Below are 14,673 nucleotides of genomic sequence, written 5' to 3'. Positions count from 1 at the left end.
GCAGCCTGTGTGTAGTATGTCAGATACAGTAAGAAGCAAAGACATACAGTGAAAATAAAGTTTGTACCAGGGATGTTTCACAGCTCTCCATTCCATTTTAGGGACATATTTATGAAAGAATGAAACTGAGTGTTCACCACTTCATAAATATGCCCTTAAAACTCCTACAAGTTGTGGAAATGTGTTGAACTCTTTGATAAATATAAATATTGTTTTAGCTTCCCTGAGAGGTGGGTCCTTTCATGTGAGATGGTTTATAAATACTTCAGTAGCAGCAGTCCCACGGTATAACTAATTCATTACTGTGTAAGAGGAGACATATCCCAGAATGCACCCTCACTAGCACACCAGAAAAGTGCATTCCACAGTCCCCTGCAAATATGAGAGGGGCCAAGGGGTAGGAGTGGGAGCTTTTGTAGGTTTGCTTAGTACCTACATAAGGAAAACAAAAGTTCCATTTTACTTGAAAATGTTCTGCCCATTGTTACATTTATTTTCTGCCCGCTAATAAGTTGGCACTTTGTAAATAAATGGTGAGAAAAATGCGCAGGTTAGAAAAAGGTTCTGGATTAGTTGGCAGGTTATATTTTGTGCAAGAGGGAAGTCCGGCCTCCATCAACTCCCATTTAAAGCTCTTCCTCCTACTGCCCCAGGCGGCTATGGATTAGAGAGCGGCACTGTGCCCATGCACCCATCTATTAACTGCAAAATATGTTGTTTCGGTAAAACTGAATGGACTTAGATTTGAAAGTCTGCAGTTTTGCAGAGAATTGCCATTTTTAAGTGTATGCTCTTTATTATTTGCGTTTCTGTGCTGCCAATAAGTTCCTAGATGAAGGTGAATTATATTCATTTTTTTCTCATCAGAAAAGTGAAAAATACCTTTGGAAAAGCCATGTGTGCCCAATACATACAGACCGGGTGGGACAGGTGGCATGCTGAGAAATAAGGGCGCCATTCTGATTGCTGCCAAGTGGGGGTAATTAAATATCACATAAGCAAATTAGCATCCAGAACAGCTGAAAAGATTTTAGGATTTTCCCAAACGTGCAACCTAAAGTCGTGATATTTAGGTTTCATATTCAGATCTGCCATTCAACTTGCGATTGGACAAATCAGAATCCTGCTATCAAAAAGGCTCATATCTGGATGAATCCCAAACTGATTCCTGCATTCGGTATATCCATAATTAAAACAGTGGCCCTGAGGATTGACACGTTTAACATATTTCTCCCAGGGCTGATTTGACTAATTCCGTGCCATGCGCTTGCACTGTGTGCGTAGATTTAAGCAAAGGTCACAAAGCAAACATTTGGTTTAACCACTGAAAGATTCCAGGAATCCTGAGAGTTTGTATCTGTCACACAATGCCTCATATTCATCTCTCAAAGAATAAACCCTTAGAAATGGCTTGTATTTCAACAACCAATACATTCAGATCTCCAAAGAATTTAGCCCCTGGGGTTTTGTATAATGTAAATGAAATGGTCTAATATATGCATGTGATAAAAGTGCCCAACAATAACACACACAGGCTGGAAGGTTCCAAACTCTGCAGCAGATAATAATGCAATAATTATATATAATGAGAAATACAAGTGAGAAATCTCAGCCCTTGGGTAAATATGGTGGGATAAAATAGCTATGGCCATTGGTTGCCAAATTTTGGGGCTGTGTAGTTTAGGTGCCCGAAAAACAAAATGATGGGGTGGGACCCACAATTCTCTCAGAATAGCAGGATATTTGTGGCTGTGAGCTGGTGCAATTTCATCTGATGCATCAAGCACACAACTGCGCTGAAAATCTTTGGTGGTATCATTTCTGGAAGCCTAAAATTATCCTTGACCTTCAAGTGGTCCAGGTTCCCCAATGTCAATAGGTGCACAATTCTGAACGGTGGGTGTCATGTGTGCAGAGATACTGAGCACAAATACATGAAGGTTCAAAGAGCAGATTTGGACACAAGCACCTTTAATGAATGGAATCTTTTGTGCAATCCCAACTGCAGTTGCGGATCATAGATCCGTGTGCATCCATAACATTGGAGGTAACAGGCCATTACCATATTACTGTCCCACAAAGGGGGAACCTGAGCTAAGAATGTCTTAAATGCTTAAGGCTAATGCCAGACGAGGCGTAGGGTGGATAACTTTGGCAAGCGGAAAAGCGAATAAATGGGATACGCTCAGGTGCAGGCACGTGTAGCCTAAATACGCATAAAAACGCAAAAAACTTTGCATTCTCTTGTGTTTTTATGCGAATTTCCGAGCGTATCTCATTTATTCGGGTGCAGGCACATGTAGGAGGCGTAGCGCGGTATTTTCAGCTAACGCTTTTCCGCTTGCCGAAATTATCTGCCCTACGCCTTGTCTGGGATTAGCCTAACATTATGGACAATTATTGGCCAAAAATGATGTGGGCATTTACCTGCTTTTGATTGATGCATATACACTGGTGCAAGTTTTTGCAATGGGTTTGTCTGTCTGATAAACTGTGCGTGTGACGTATTCAAACCCTCCCATCACCAAACCAGCTTCTTACCCAGTAGATTAGATTATGTTCAGGATAGCATGGGCAGCCATGGGAAATATACACGGTAAATATGCAGTCACAGTCAGTGAATTAAGATGTAAAGTCACAATCACAGGGCTTATAATCAACAAAGATTGGTTAGTTTTTGGTCCAACATTACTGGAATCATAAAGGTGCAGTGTACGCCCTTGTGCAATATGAGCGCAATGAATAGGGCTTGTGCTGAATCTATTTTTGCCTATCATAAAAAAATCTATGTTATTAACAAGGAAACTGAAGCTACTCCATGCTTGGCCCTTGTGCTATACATAATTAGATTCCCAGTGCGCAACCCCTCCCTTCATCCTTTAAATTCATTATGCAGGGTATTATCTGAGCGCTGGGCATTCACTTGCTCCTGCAATTAAATAACGTCCCTCTGAATCCAGTGCTGAATGCAGAGATGACGCTGCTATAAATGCTACGCTCTATAGTGTATAATCCTTGGCAAGGCTGCCATGCCAGCTGAAACTAGAAAACAAACACAGTTGTGAGCCTTACGAGTGAAGACAAGACAGGTACAAAGTGCGTAATATTGCTCCTTTCCTGCCCATTTGCCAAAGCTACTGCCCTCGGCTGAGAAGGATAATAAATAGATAAATACATGAAATTGCTGTCAGTCCTCCAGGAACATTCACAAACTACAGAACAGAATGGGGCAAATGGCATTCTCCCTGCAAGGCACTGAGGCTGCTAATTGTCAGGGTTATTATAACAAAAATATAATAATGAGTATTTACAGTGGCTTTATTAGAAGTCACCAGGTCCTACAGCCAAGCATTCGAATCACACCCTGCTAGCTGTAACTGTCAGTATTTTCCACCCAACCAGTGATCCTCTAATCCTGTCAGTTATACAGATTTTCACATTTTCCGTGACAAAAGGTTGAAGAGTCAGCGGGAGCCCAAGGGCAGCTTGTATTCTGGCAAACTGAGAAGGAAAATACAAAGGACAGACAGATGCTGCATCCAACTGCAACTGAATTTACTAATAACTAAAATCACTGAAAATGTAAAATCTATTGGAGTTTCCTAAATCACCATATTGTTTTGTGACATAATCACGGGAAACCACTAAGTAGCTTGTGCTGCAACTTTCCTATCTCTATGGGTATACCATGCCACCATATACCATTGCCCTTCTGATAGGTACAAGCTGGCTGGCACAGGGTCTTACTGTAGTAGATGGGACAAATCAAGAACAACTTTAATGAAATACTGTCATGGGAAAACATGTTTTTTCAAAACACGTCAGTTAATAGAGCTTCTCCAGCAGAATCCTGCATTGAAATCCGTTTTTCAAAAATGCAATGTATTATATTTAATTTTGAAATTTCACATGGGGCTAGCCATATTCTTCATTTCCCAGGGTGCCACAGCCATGTGACCTGCGCTCTGATAAACTTCAGTCACACTTTACTGCTGAGCTGCAAGTTGAAGTGATAATCTCCCCCCCCCCCCCCCAGCAGCCAATCAGCAGAACAAGGGGAAGGGAACAAGACAGCAGCTCCCAGTAGAAATGTACCTGCAGCGAGTGTTTCCTCTTCCTTCCTTCTTCTGTCTTCAGACCCCCTGGGCCGGCGCATGAGCAGTAGATGAAAAAGCCGACTTTTTAGTTGTTTTGTCTGCGCATGCGCAAGCGTGGGGGTAAAAGGTAAGTGATTTAAGTAACTGGGGGTGCCTAACATTTGGACTTAGCCTTTCCTTCTCCTTTAAGCATCAGAAATGCCCAGCACCAACATTGCATACCATCTCCATACCCAAAGAATGAAATATACTTCACTACAGACACCTGAGGAAGCAGAGTAAAATATGCTTAATAAAACTCAGTACACACTTAGTACACACATTTATTTGGGCCTCAGAGCACGACTGCCTTGCGATTGTTTAGATTCCTGCAGATTTCCATATGGCACTGAAGGGCCGGAAGGTAACCCAGGAGCACCCCATCCATTATATGTTCTGTTGGGGGAAAAGAACTATATTTGTGGTTTCTGTATTAATAGAGATGTGCCCATTACCCATGGAGTTCTGAGTGCTGTATGCACTGCTGCATGGACCTATGCTTCCAGCATAAATCTGAATAACTCAGTGTTTAAAGTACACACAGTTATTTAAGCATCATGGCGTGAGTGCCTTGTGATTGTTTGGATTCCTGCAGATTTCCATACGGCTCTGAAGGCCTAGAGGATAATCCAGAATCACTCCATCCACTAAATGTTCTATGTTCTTCTGAACTTGTATTTTTTCATGTCCTTGCCAGTGATGGGATAATAGATTTTTTGTTAGGGCATTTTGTTCTCAATTTTTTTTATGGCTCACCAGGACCAAGTATGGGATCCTTAGCCTGGGGAGTTTGCATCCTTCCTGGAAGAGATCGAGAAGCTGTAACGAAAGGATTTAAAGAGGCCACAAAAAGATCAGGAAGTGATTCTGAACAGGAGCCAGTGGTTCTCATAGAAATGTCTTGATGGATGATTCAGATGAGGGAGAATCAGTAGAGGAGGAAACAAAATCCTCTTTCAACTTGTCCCTTGTTGAGCCTTTAATAAAAGTGGTCCAGTTGCAATGGGATATACCAGAGAAATAGGAAGCTCAATTCTCTTCCTCTTTTATATCTTTAAAAAGAGAAAGAGGTACCTTCCTGATTCATGAAATCATAAAGGATACTATGTTAAAAGATTGGTAAAAAAACAGATGGGAAGTACCCTATTCTATCTAAAGTTCACAAGAATTATCCTTTACCCTTACAGGAAGAGCAAGTTCTGGATAGTGCTCCCAAGGTAGATACTGCGATTGCTTGCTTGTCAAGGAGAACAACCTTAATGTTCTGTGTCAAGAGCGTTACAATGTTTGGTGCAGAACATAGAGACGGCTTTGAAGGATGGAGCTGACAGATCAAGTATTGTTGATATGCAGAGGTAGCAGAGGTTAAACTTGCTATAAATTTCATAACCAAAACTTCAGCTGATTTGGTGAAGGCATTATCCAGGGCCATGGAGCTGTCAAATGCAGCTCATAGGGCATTGTGGCTAAAGGTCCCTACACACGGCCCGATTCTAGCTGCCGATATTGGTCCCTTGGACCGATTTGGCAGCTTATCGGCCCGTGTAGGGGCAGAAACGAGGGGCCTGTCCAACCGATATCTGGCCTGAAATTGGGCAGATATCAATCGGGCAGGTTAGAAAATTCAGTCGGATCGGGGACCGCAGGGGCCAAACGATCGAATTATAGCCTACACGCTCCCCGATATCGCCCACCAGCAGGTGGGGATATCAGGTGAAGATTCGCTTGCTTGGCGATCTCGCCAAGCAAGCAAATCTCAACGTGTATGGGCACCTTAAGATTGTGGACTGTGGAATTTAAAATTTAAATATTCTATGTTATTAGGAAAGAAGTCATCTTAATATACACTATCTGGACAAACATATTTAAAGGCAAAAGATTTGGAAACTTTATCAAAACACAGAGATTTAGTAATAGATGTGCTTCAGAGACATGGGTTGAAGCTAATATGGAGAATAGTCAACTTCTACCTTCACAGGAACTAGTATGTCTAGGGGCGAGATTTCTAACAAGACAAGGTACTTGTAGCACTGCCACAAGACAAGAAAGTCAAGATAAACAAGGTAGTAACACATTTTCTTCAGACACCAGTTTTTCCAGCTAGAGAGATAAGCAGTTTATTGGGTCTACTGAATTTGGTGGTTCCAGCGGTGAGGTGGACCAGGTGCTTTATAAGGCCTCTGCAACAGAACTTCATCCAGTAATGGAAGAAATCGAGATGAAATGAGGTGGTGGATGTCAGATGTCAAGAAAATGGTTAGGCGAAGTCCATTGGAGGATTTTAATATCAGATTCCAGCCCATGGGGTTGGGGAGCACATTTAGATCGTCAACTGAGATGTTGTTTGATGGTAACAGGGTGAAACTTACAGCCTGAGTCTGCTGGAGGAACTGGGGAACTCATCATGGGGTGGGCAGAGCAGTATTTGGCAGCTCTACACATTCCAAGGAAGTTCAATCAGTTAGCAGACATTCTGAGCTGTATGTAGACCAACAAACATGAATGGGAATAAAATCAAGTATTCCTCCAAATGGTCCAGAAGTAGGGGCAGCCAGTATTAGGCATAATGGTGGCTTGGAAGAATTGGAAGTAGTTTTTACTCAAGAACAGTGTTACTAAACGGTAACAATGGATGTTCTTTCTCAGAACTGGACTCTGGGTCTGTTATACATATTTCTTGTGTTTTCCCTGATCCCAAAGAGGAAGAGGTAAATGTTATAGCGATACTTAAGGATTGGCCCATCCTACATCTCACTGCTGCGATCTAGGATGGTGGACGATCCTCTGACTCTGATGAGACTTGCTAGTCCAAGTTGCAATAAATCATCCTTTCTCCTAAATGATTTCTCTAAAATTATGGAGATTGAAAGGGTCACGTAGTAATTATATGTATGAATTACTAATCAGCCTTTATTGTGGCATTTATATTGTGTATATACAGTATAATGTGTGTTCGTCCCTAAGCTCAGTAAGTGACAGCAGCACAGTATGTGCAGGGAATCAGCAGAAAAGAAGATGGGGAGCTACTGGGGCATCTTTGGAGGCTCAGATCTTCCCTGATAAAGGGCTGGGGTTGCCTTGGGCTGGTACAGAAACCCAAAACATAATGTGCAACATTTCTGCCCTACTTTAGTTAGGCTTTAGTACTCCTTTAAGGCCTCCAGTTAAGTTACTCTTGGCAACTTGGACCTTGCCATTAGTCTTAAAAAGGCTAACTACAGAACCATTTGAGCCAATAGAAACAATTACAGATGTATTATTAACCCTAAAGACATCATTTTTAGTGGCAGTCACTTTGGTATGAAGGGTGAGTGACCTGCATGCTCATCTCTCCATGACGCTGGTCCAAGCAGACAAGGTATTGTTTAGAATAGTGCCAGATTTTTTACCCAAGATGGTGAAAGCCCATCACTTAAACAGGGAAATTATTCTGCCATCTTTTTTCCTAAACTCAGAGTCAAAACAATAAAAAGAATGGCATAATGTGGACATAGTTAGATGCTGATCATCATCTGCTTCAGGTAAGGAACAGGAGAAAGCTGTTTGTGATTTCAACAGCCACAATAAGCAGTGGCCTATAAGGAGGCTGGAATTTAATTCCCAAAAGGGCGAAGCAGGAAAACCCCCTTAGTGTGAATGCTGCCAAGAGTTATGAGGAAAAGGAAATCTCAGTAAATATGAAGTTACATTTTCTGTTATGTTTGTGGTCCCTGATTGAGGTATTAGAAGAGATGTGATTAATGGAGCTCTGACTGCTGAATGAACTTCATTATAGACTCATGCTCCCGGCATAGATCTGAATAATGTGCCTAGGGCCTTTACACAACGATTTCCCATCATTCTGCCTGGTTGTACCTAAACGTGCTCACATCAGTGTTTAGCATGCTGTGTTTAACTGCATTTCTCCAAGTGCAAAATAGAGCATTTTTTGAGCTTGGAAAGCATTTAAAATATAGGAAATGAGAGAAATGTTTGCTGAACAAATTGTGGCAGATGTACATTCAGATGCCCTTTACTCTGTTGCTCTATTTGTTGTTGTTTCCATTTTGGCGTTGCTGCAAACACATGTTTATCTATCATCAGAATAATGAACTTGGGTGCCATATACAGTATGGTGCGGCACAGGACATGGACATTCACTTACACACTATTCACTAAGTGCAACTGTGAATGCCTATAGGAGAAGTACATTGGGAACCCAGTACTTGATACTTGCTTAAGGCAGAGCAAGTGTCAAACAACGCTCCCTTAGTGCAAGCCCCGCAGTACTTATAGGTCACTTACAGGACACAGTTGAACTTGGAGAAGCACAGAGAGACAGTTTTGTGAGTAATACTGAGCTGGGGCAGTTGGAAGCCAATGGCTGGAATAGGAGCCTGACGGATGGGCTCTCTGTGCTCTAAGTTGAACCACATCAGTGTATACAGACACGAATACCTTTAGGCATGAATTATGCCTTTGATGTTACTTGCTACATTTAACGTATGAACAGGCACTTGCTATTTTATATATTGCTCTGTTTTTATGAGTGTTTTATTTGTAACCCCACAACAGGTATGGGACCCATTATCCAGAATGTTCTGGTCCTGGGGTTTTCCAGATAAGGGGTCTTTCTGTAATTCAGATCTCCTACCTAAAGTCTGCTAAAAAAGTTATTTAAACATTACATAAACCCAATAGGATTGTTTTGGCTACTGTACAAGATACTGTTTTATTATTACAGAGAAAAATGAAAATCATTTTTAAGAATGTGATTTATTTGATTAAAACGGAGTCTATGGGAGATGGCCTTTCCATAATTCAGAAGTTTCTGGATAATGGGTTTCCGGATAAGTGGTCCAATACCTGTATTGTGCAAATTTCAACCCTCTCCATACTATTGTTAGAAACTATGTATTTTTGTTGAATGGGTTAAATGACAGTTTGCATTTCTGATTGTTTTTAATTAAGGGTGGATGGGGTTGGTCTTTGCCTGTATATATACCCTTCGGATGTGTTTTTGCCCTGGAGCCTATGATTAAGTTCTGGGTAAGCATGAAACGCGTTAGGCCATATCTGTAGGGGGTTATTTATGGTTTTAATGGATTGAAATAAAATTGTTTTATCTTCGTTTTATTCTTATTTCAGTGGTATTTGAGACTTTTTCTTAGTTGTCACATCAGAGTTAGACCCGGTTAAATGGGATTGATTGTTAAATAAATGCAAAGGTACAATGTGGATCATCTCTCATTTTAATTTGAACAATTTTGGCTACAATTGCTGATAAAGTGCTGAAAAATAACAGTTCCAGTAAACAATCAATGCTTTGCTGATGTTACCCGGTGGCTTGTAGGCAGTCAGCAGGTAGAATGATACCAGGACAGGCAAAGGCACCATTCCATGAGACACATATTTCTGTAAAATTCATAAACTGCAAACAGAACAGATGGAACATTCCTGTGAGGTTCAATAGTAAGTGTCCCCCTGTGAATATAACAGCGGCAGTCACCTCTGTGGTGCCAAATTGCCCTGGACACCTCATGCTTACAGTAGCCACCTATGAGGTCAGACTGCAGAACATAAAGCATCAGGGCACAAAAGAAATTCTGTACAAATATGAGCAGTAACCCAGTTGCTGCTGGTAAGTAAATAAAACGAGAATATATGCATTATTGATGTAGAAACAGTGTGTGCCATGACACCCTTTGTTGGAGCTACAGCACTCAAGTATCACTTCAATGTGACACCCACAGTCGTCACACCCTCTCAGGCCGGGAAGTCTTCTCTCCATTCCCATTGCATTACATGCGCCTCTGCTTATAGCCATGTCATATTCTGTGCCGTGTCTCTCTTTATGTTATACAAATCCAGTTCATGCCATACAACTAAATCTATATAACCTTTAACAAAATTGTAGCAACTGAACCAGTAACTAGTAGAATATTTTGGGTAGATGCTTCTGATTTATTAGATTCAGAAGGCCAGGCTTTCCCTACAACTAAAAGACTGGACACTTGGTTGATAAAAAAAAAAGTATGTGAATCGCAACAAAATCTTTACAGCTTTCTATCCACATAGCATTAAATATCCAGCAGGATTTCAAACAGAAACTCTATATTGTGAAGTCTAAGCTGACTCCCCCAGACCTCCTGCATACAGATCTGGAACCCACCTTCATTCCTCTCACACAGCATTTCCATACCTGGTCAGGGAAGGTGCCCAGGGTACAGCAAGCGGCATGAAATGATCATTTTGATTAATGCAAATGTGTAAGATAAGATGAATAAAATGCATCACATGTAGCAGAAAGAGGACTTGGTGGGTGGGGCAGAAGCAAGGAAGTAATGAGGCAGAATTCCACGGTACAGTATTTTTAGGACTATGAATGACTAAATCTGTAGGCCATATGCAGTGTGCGTGCTACAGTATGGGACACTCATGATAAAGTTTTAGTTGTGTTTAAAAGACTTACACATATTCAATGTAATTTAAGGCACAGTCATTTTCTAAGGAGTTTCTATTTGGAAGTCTTTAACTAATGAATAATATAAATACACTGAGTTATTAAATAAGTGTAACAAAGACGACTGGGCATGGCAAGTTTGACAAAAAGGTATGAGACAATATCTTTATATGATGTCCCCAGTGCTGCATTTGGTATACACAAAAGAGCAATCACTCGTTTGGTCAGGTAAAAAAAAAAAATTATACTTTTCTGCGAATTTCCATGTTCTTATCCTGCAGGAAAGGCAGGCGGAGACCATTGGTGTAGAACAGACCAGCAGCATTAATGCCATACACTTTGCAGTGACTTGCTAAATAAGTAACACTGTAGAGAGATGGGAGCAGATTCTGTAGATCTGTAGCCAAAGGACTTGTCCAGAAGCATTACACAGCGTGCAATGGTTTACACAACTCCCCAGGAATGTATAAGTGTGTGAGCCACTGACTGCAACCCCACTAGCCAGGAGTGAATTAGCAGGGAAATGCTCATGGTGAATGTGAGTTGCTACCCAATATTTCTGGGGTAAAACCATCCAAATCAGGGAGGGAGATATAAAAAAAAAAATAATAAAAACAACTGATGTTCTGCTTTGAGCAGTAATGTTTAGTATTATTTCTGTTCGGCAATTTTTTTCAAAGAAAGTGCCAGACCCAAAGTAGCTTATAAAGCTTATATAGCTTGTAAAGGTGCCGACACATCACTATGGGAAGCAGCAATATTTTGTCTATCCCTTGCTGTCAGGGCTGAATGAAAATGCACCTACAGACCCTTCTCTCCCAGTCAGAACACAGGTTGGAATATTGATAAATGAAGAAACATGACAGATGCCATGTGATATATATTTTAACCCTATTCACACCTCATAAAAGACATAGAGAAAGGGAAAATAAAATCCATTTAAGATTTTTCAGGCATGGGACATATATTTATAAAATGTAAACAACTCTACAAAACCCTCTTTTGCCACCAGCGGAAAACTGTGTAATTTCATGTAAGCACCGCTGGCGGCAGGTCGGTTAATATTTGAAATTGTAATTTTATATGAAATAATTATAAATTTCTTTTTTAAAATCTTAAGGTAACACTAGTTTGAGAAATAAAGGAAGCTGGTTAGAAGTAAGACCAGTACTTTGCAGCTGGTATTTCCCATAAGGGCTTCAGTCTGTTTTGGTCTATTGTCCGTGAGTGAAGCGCAGTAAGTGGAACAGTTGCTGTAACTGGGAGCAGATACTGCATGTTCCAATACAAGAAAATCCTTAAAAGTCCCCGTCTTCCTCCTCCTCTTCAGTGAAATGGTTTTGCTTCTTCCGCACGTTCCAATGTAAGCACTCGGCCAAGCTGTCAAACCAGTCGTTCACTGGGTCCCGAAAACAGATGGAAGGGACAGGGTAACACGAGGTAGTGATGCTAATACTGCAAACACAGGAGGCAACAGAAAAGCTCTGCTTAGCAAGTCACTTATTAGAGGGAACACCAAGCACATGAATTGAACATACTAATGTATCAGAGAGCAGAAAACTTCCACAGCTCTATTAGCTGATACTCTCCAGTCTACTGGGAGAATACAACCTATACGTCTGTCCTCCAACAGTGAAGTCAGTTCTGATTCAGAGTCAATATTTGTATAAGATTTTTTTTATTTCTAAAAATGTAATTCCAATGGTTTTGAATTTACATTTTTCAGTGAAATAATCTAAATATGTATAAAAGAGCAATTAATGTAAATAACTGATTGTAATTTCAGTTGTGATGCTTTTAATGGGTTCTGGGTGCTGACTAAGATAAAGGTTGTCAGAGGTCCTGGTAAAAAAAGGTTCTTAGATCCCTGATAATAAACAAATATTTATTTACATATAAGGCAAATGGCTTTTTTGGGCACCAGTGAGCTATATTGGAGAACTGGGGCAGTCAATGCCGGCAAGTACCTCTCACAACCTTCTCACAATTTCCCATGGCACATTACAGAAGATAAGCTTTAACCAGACACTGGCAGTGAAAGGCAGACCTCACTCACTAACACCGAAGCAAGTAATTCTACAGGGCCACCTTTATTAAGCACTGGGCCCCATACTAATAAACTAGCTTGGCCCCCATATACCAGCAAGCCCTCAATTATTAGCCAACTAGTCATCTGGGTCCCCTTGGTGGTGGATCCTGCCAACAAGTAAAATGGGGCCCCAGTGGAAAAAAAAGCCCCTCAAACACACAGCTACTCCTCTGATCCACCCTGTCCATCCAAAAGTATGCCAAAATCCACCCATGATTAAAATGTCTTGTGCACATGTGTACTTGAACATGAAAAAGTGTTTGTTCACAAAAGTAAGAAAAGTTAACTTGTTCCTGGTGCGTTCCACCTCTCCATGTGCCCTCATATTTGCCCTTCTCTGCTCAGTGGCAACAGGAGCCTCAGCTTTATGGCCAAAACCGATATGAAGCAGAGGTGGGGGGTCAGGACATGTTGATGGCAAAGGAAAGTTTGGCCAAACATCTCACCTGTCTCCATGGCTGATTTCTTGTCTTTTCCTCCCATCAAATGATACCCAAGCAGTGTTCCGTGCATCAGGGGATAGCATGATCTTAAGATGGAAGAAGAAGTACATTCTTTTGATACAGGGCACACAACTGTTCACAGCAGTTCAAAACACATTTAATAAGCTAAATAGAGTGGAATTCTGGTTTGGTCAGGTATTAAGATGCCGATAGGCACAGAAGATAATGTAGATCAGATAAAAAAAGTGAAAAAACAAGCAGCGCCTATATCCTCGGGACAGAATATTATCTATAAGCAAATACACAAAAAACCTTCTGGTGGCTTCTTCAATTGCATCTTTTCATTGGGGTTACTTAAAGGCAATGTCTACCCAAATGTTGAAAATATTTTTCCATAATGAAAAAAATTAATTGCTTAATGAAAGACAATTAAGCCATATACATTAATTAGAAATGTACAGTGATTTTAAACCTATTTGCAAATGTAGCTGCTGTTGAAATCAGTTTGTGTCTCCTGTGCTATCCTTTCCTTAGTTTGCTAGACTCCACCTGTGTTTCCATATTGGAGCTGTGAGTGGGCCTTTCATAAGAACAGACAATGATGGGATGGCATGCTACTGAATCTGCATTATTAAGCATTTAACAGATGGAGTGCATTTTTGTTGATGTTATTTAATAAAGGGAAAATATAGATAACAGAAGGAATTAAAGGTAGCCATACACGGGCAGATGTCAGCTGCCGATTTGCATTCTTAAGACTGCTTATCTGTATGTATGGGCACCCCAGACAGGCCTACGGGACCAATATCTAGCCTTAAATGGGCCAGATCTCAATTGGGCAGGTTTGATTTTCCATCTGATAGGGAACTGAATTGGCTCATTGATCCAACTGTGTCTATGCCCACTGTTTAAATGAGATTGTTTGGCCCTAGGGCCAAATGGTCAAATTAGCCGAATATCGACCACCTTAGGTGGGCATATCAGGAAAAGATCCGCTCGTTTGACGACCTCACCAAATGAATGGATCGCAATGTGTATAGCCACCTTAAGAGGATAATGTAAGGATAACACCAATACTGCTTGAAAACATGACTCACCTTGAGCTCGACTCCAGCAGGGACCACAATTGGTCGGAAGGAGAGGGAGTGTGGGCAGATGGGCGTGATCATAATTGCTGGGACATTGGGGTGAATCATGGAGGCTCCAGCTGCAGCTGCATATGCAGTACTGCCAGTAGGTGTAGATACAATGACCCCTGATAAACAACATGCATATGGAAACAGCTTAATAAAATACACTTACAGAAGGAGTGGATGCAAACACCTGATACAGGCATCAAAAAAAGAGCTAGTTGATTTTTAGCATGCTGTGGAATGTCCTATTCTCAGTGATTTTTATAACTGGCCTTCCTTTTTATAATTGTTGAATTATATGACTACTTCTTCTGCCTTTCCCAGCTCCCAAACAATGGTCACTAACAATGACAGCTATGTGGAGCTATATTTATAATGTGGCTTTTTGTAACTTATTTGAATGAATGCCAATGTGCAGTAAATAATGCTC

At 40.9% G+C, this 14,673-nt stretch overlaps 1 protein-coding gene across 5 annotated transcripts in view; it reads right to left on the bottom strand.

The window, feature by feature from the left end:
• Nucleotides 1-9,349: 9,349 nt before the first annotated feature.
• nadk (NAD kinase) overlaps nucleotides 9,350-14,673 on the bottom strand; it is a 44,086-nt gene continuing 38,762 nt past the window's right edge. For 4 of the 5 annotated variants that reach the window (XM_031904981.1, XM_031904982.1, XM_031904983.1 and 1 more), the window contains 3 exons: nucleotides 14,208-14,365; nucleotides 13,114-13,196; nucleotides 9,350-12,033 (listed from right to left, as the gene is read on the bottom strand). In XM_031904981.1, coding sequence (XP_031760841.1) covers nucleotides 11,877-12,033; nucleotides 13,114-13,196; nucleotides 14,208-14,365 — 398 coding nt within the window. In that variant the 3' untranslated portion in view covers nucleotides 9,350-11,876. 5 annotated transcript variants of the gene reach the window in all.

Source organism: Xenopus tropicalis, chromosome 7 (assembly GCF_000004195.4).
Source record: "Xenopus tropicalis strain Nigerian chromosome 7, UCB_Xtro_10.0, whole genome shotgun sequence".
In the NCBI taxonomy this organism is placed as follows: Eukaryota; Metazoa; Chordata; class Amphibia; order Anura; family Pipidae; genus Xenopus; species Xenopus tropicalis.
Note: the sequence above shows the minus strand (reverse complement) of the source record. Positions and strands in the feature narration are given on the sequence as shown.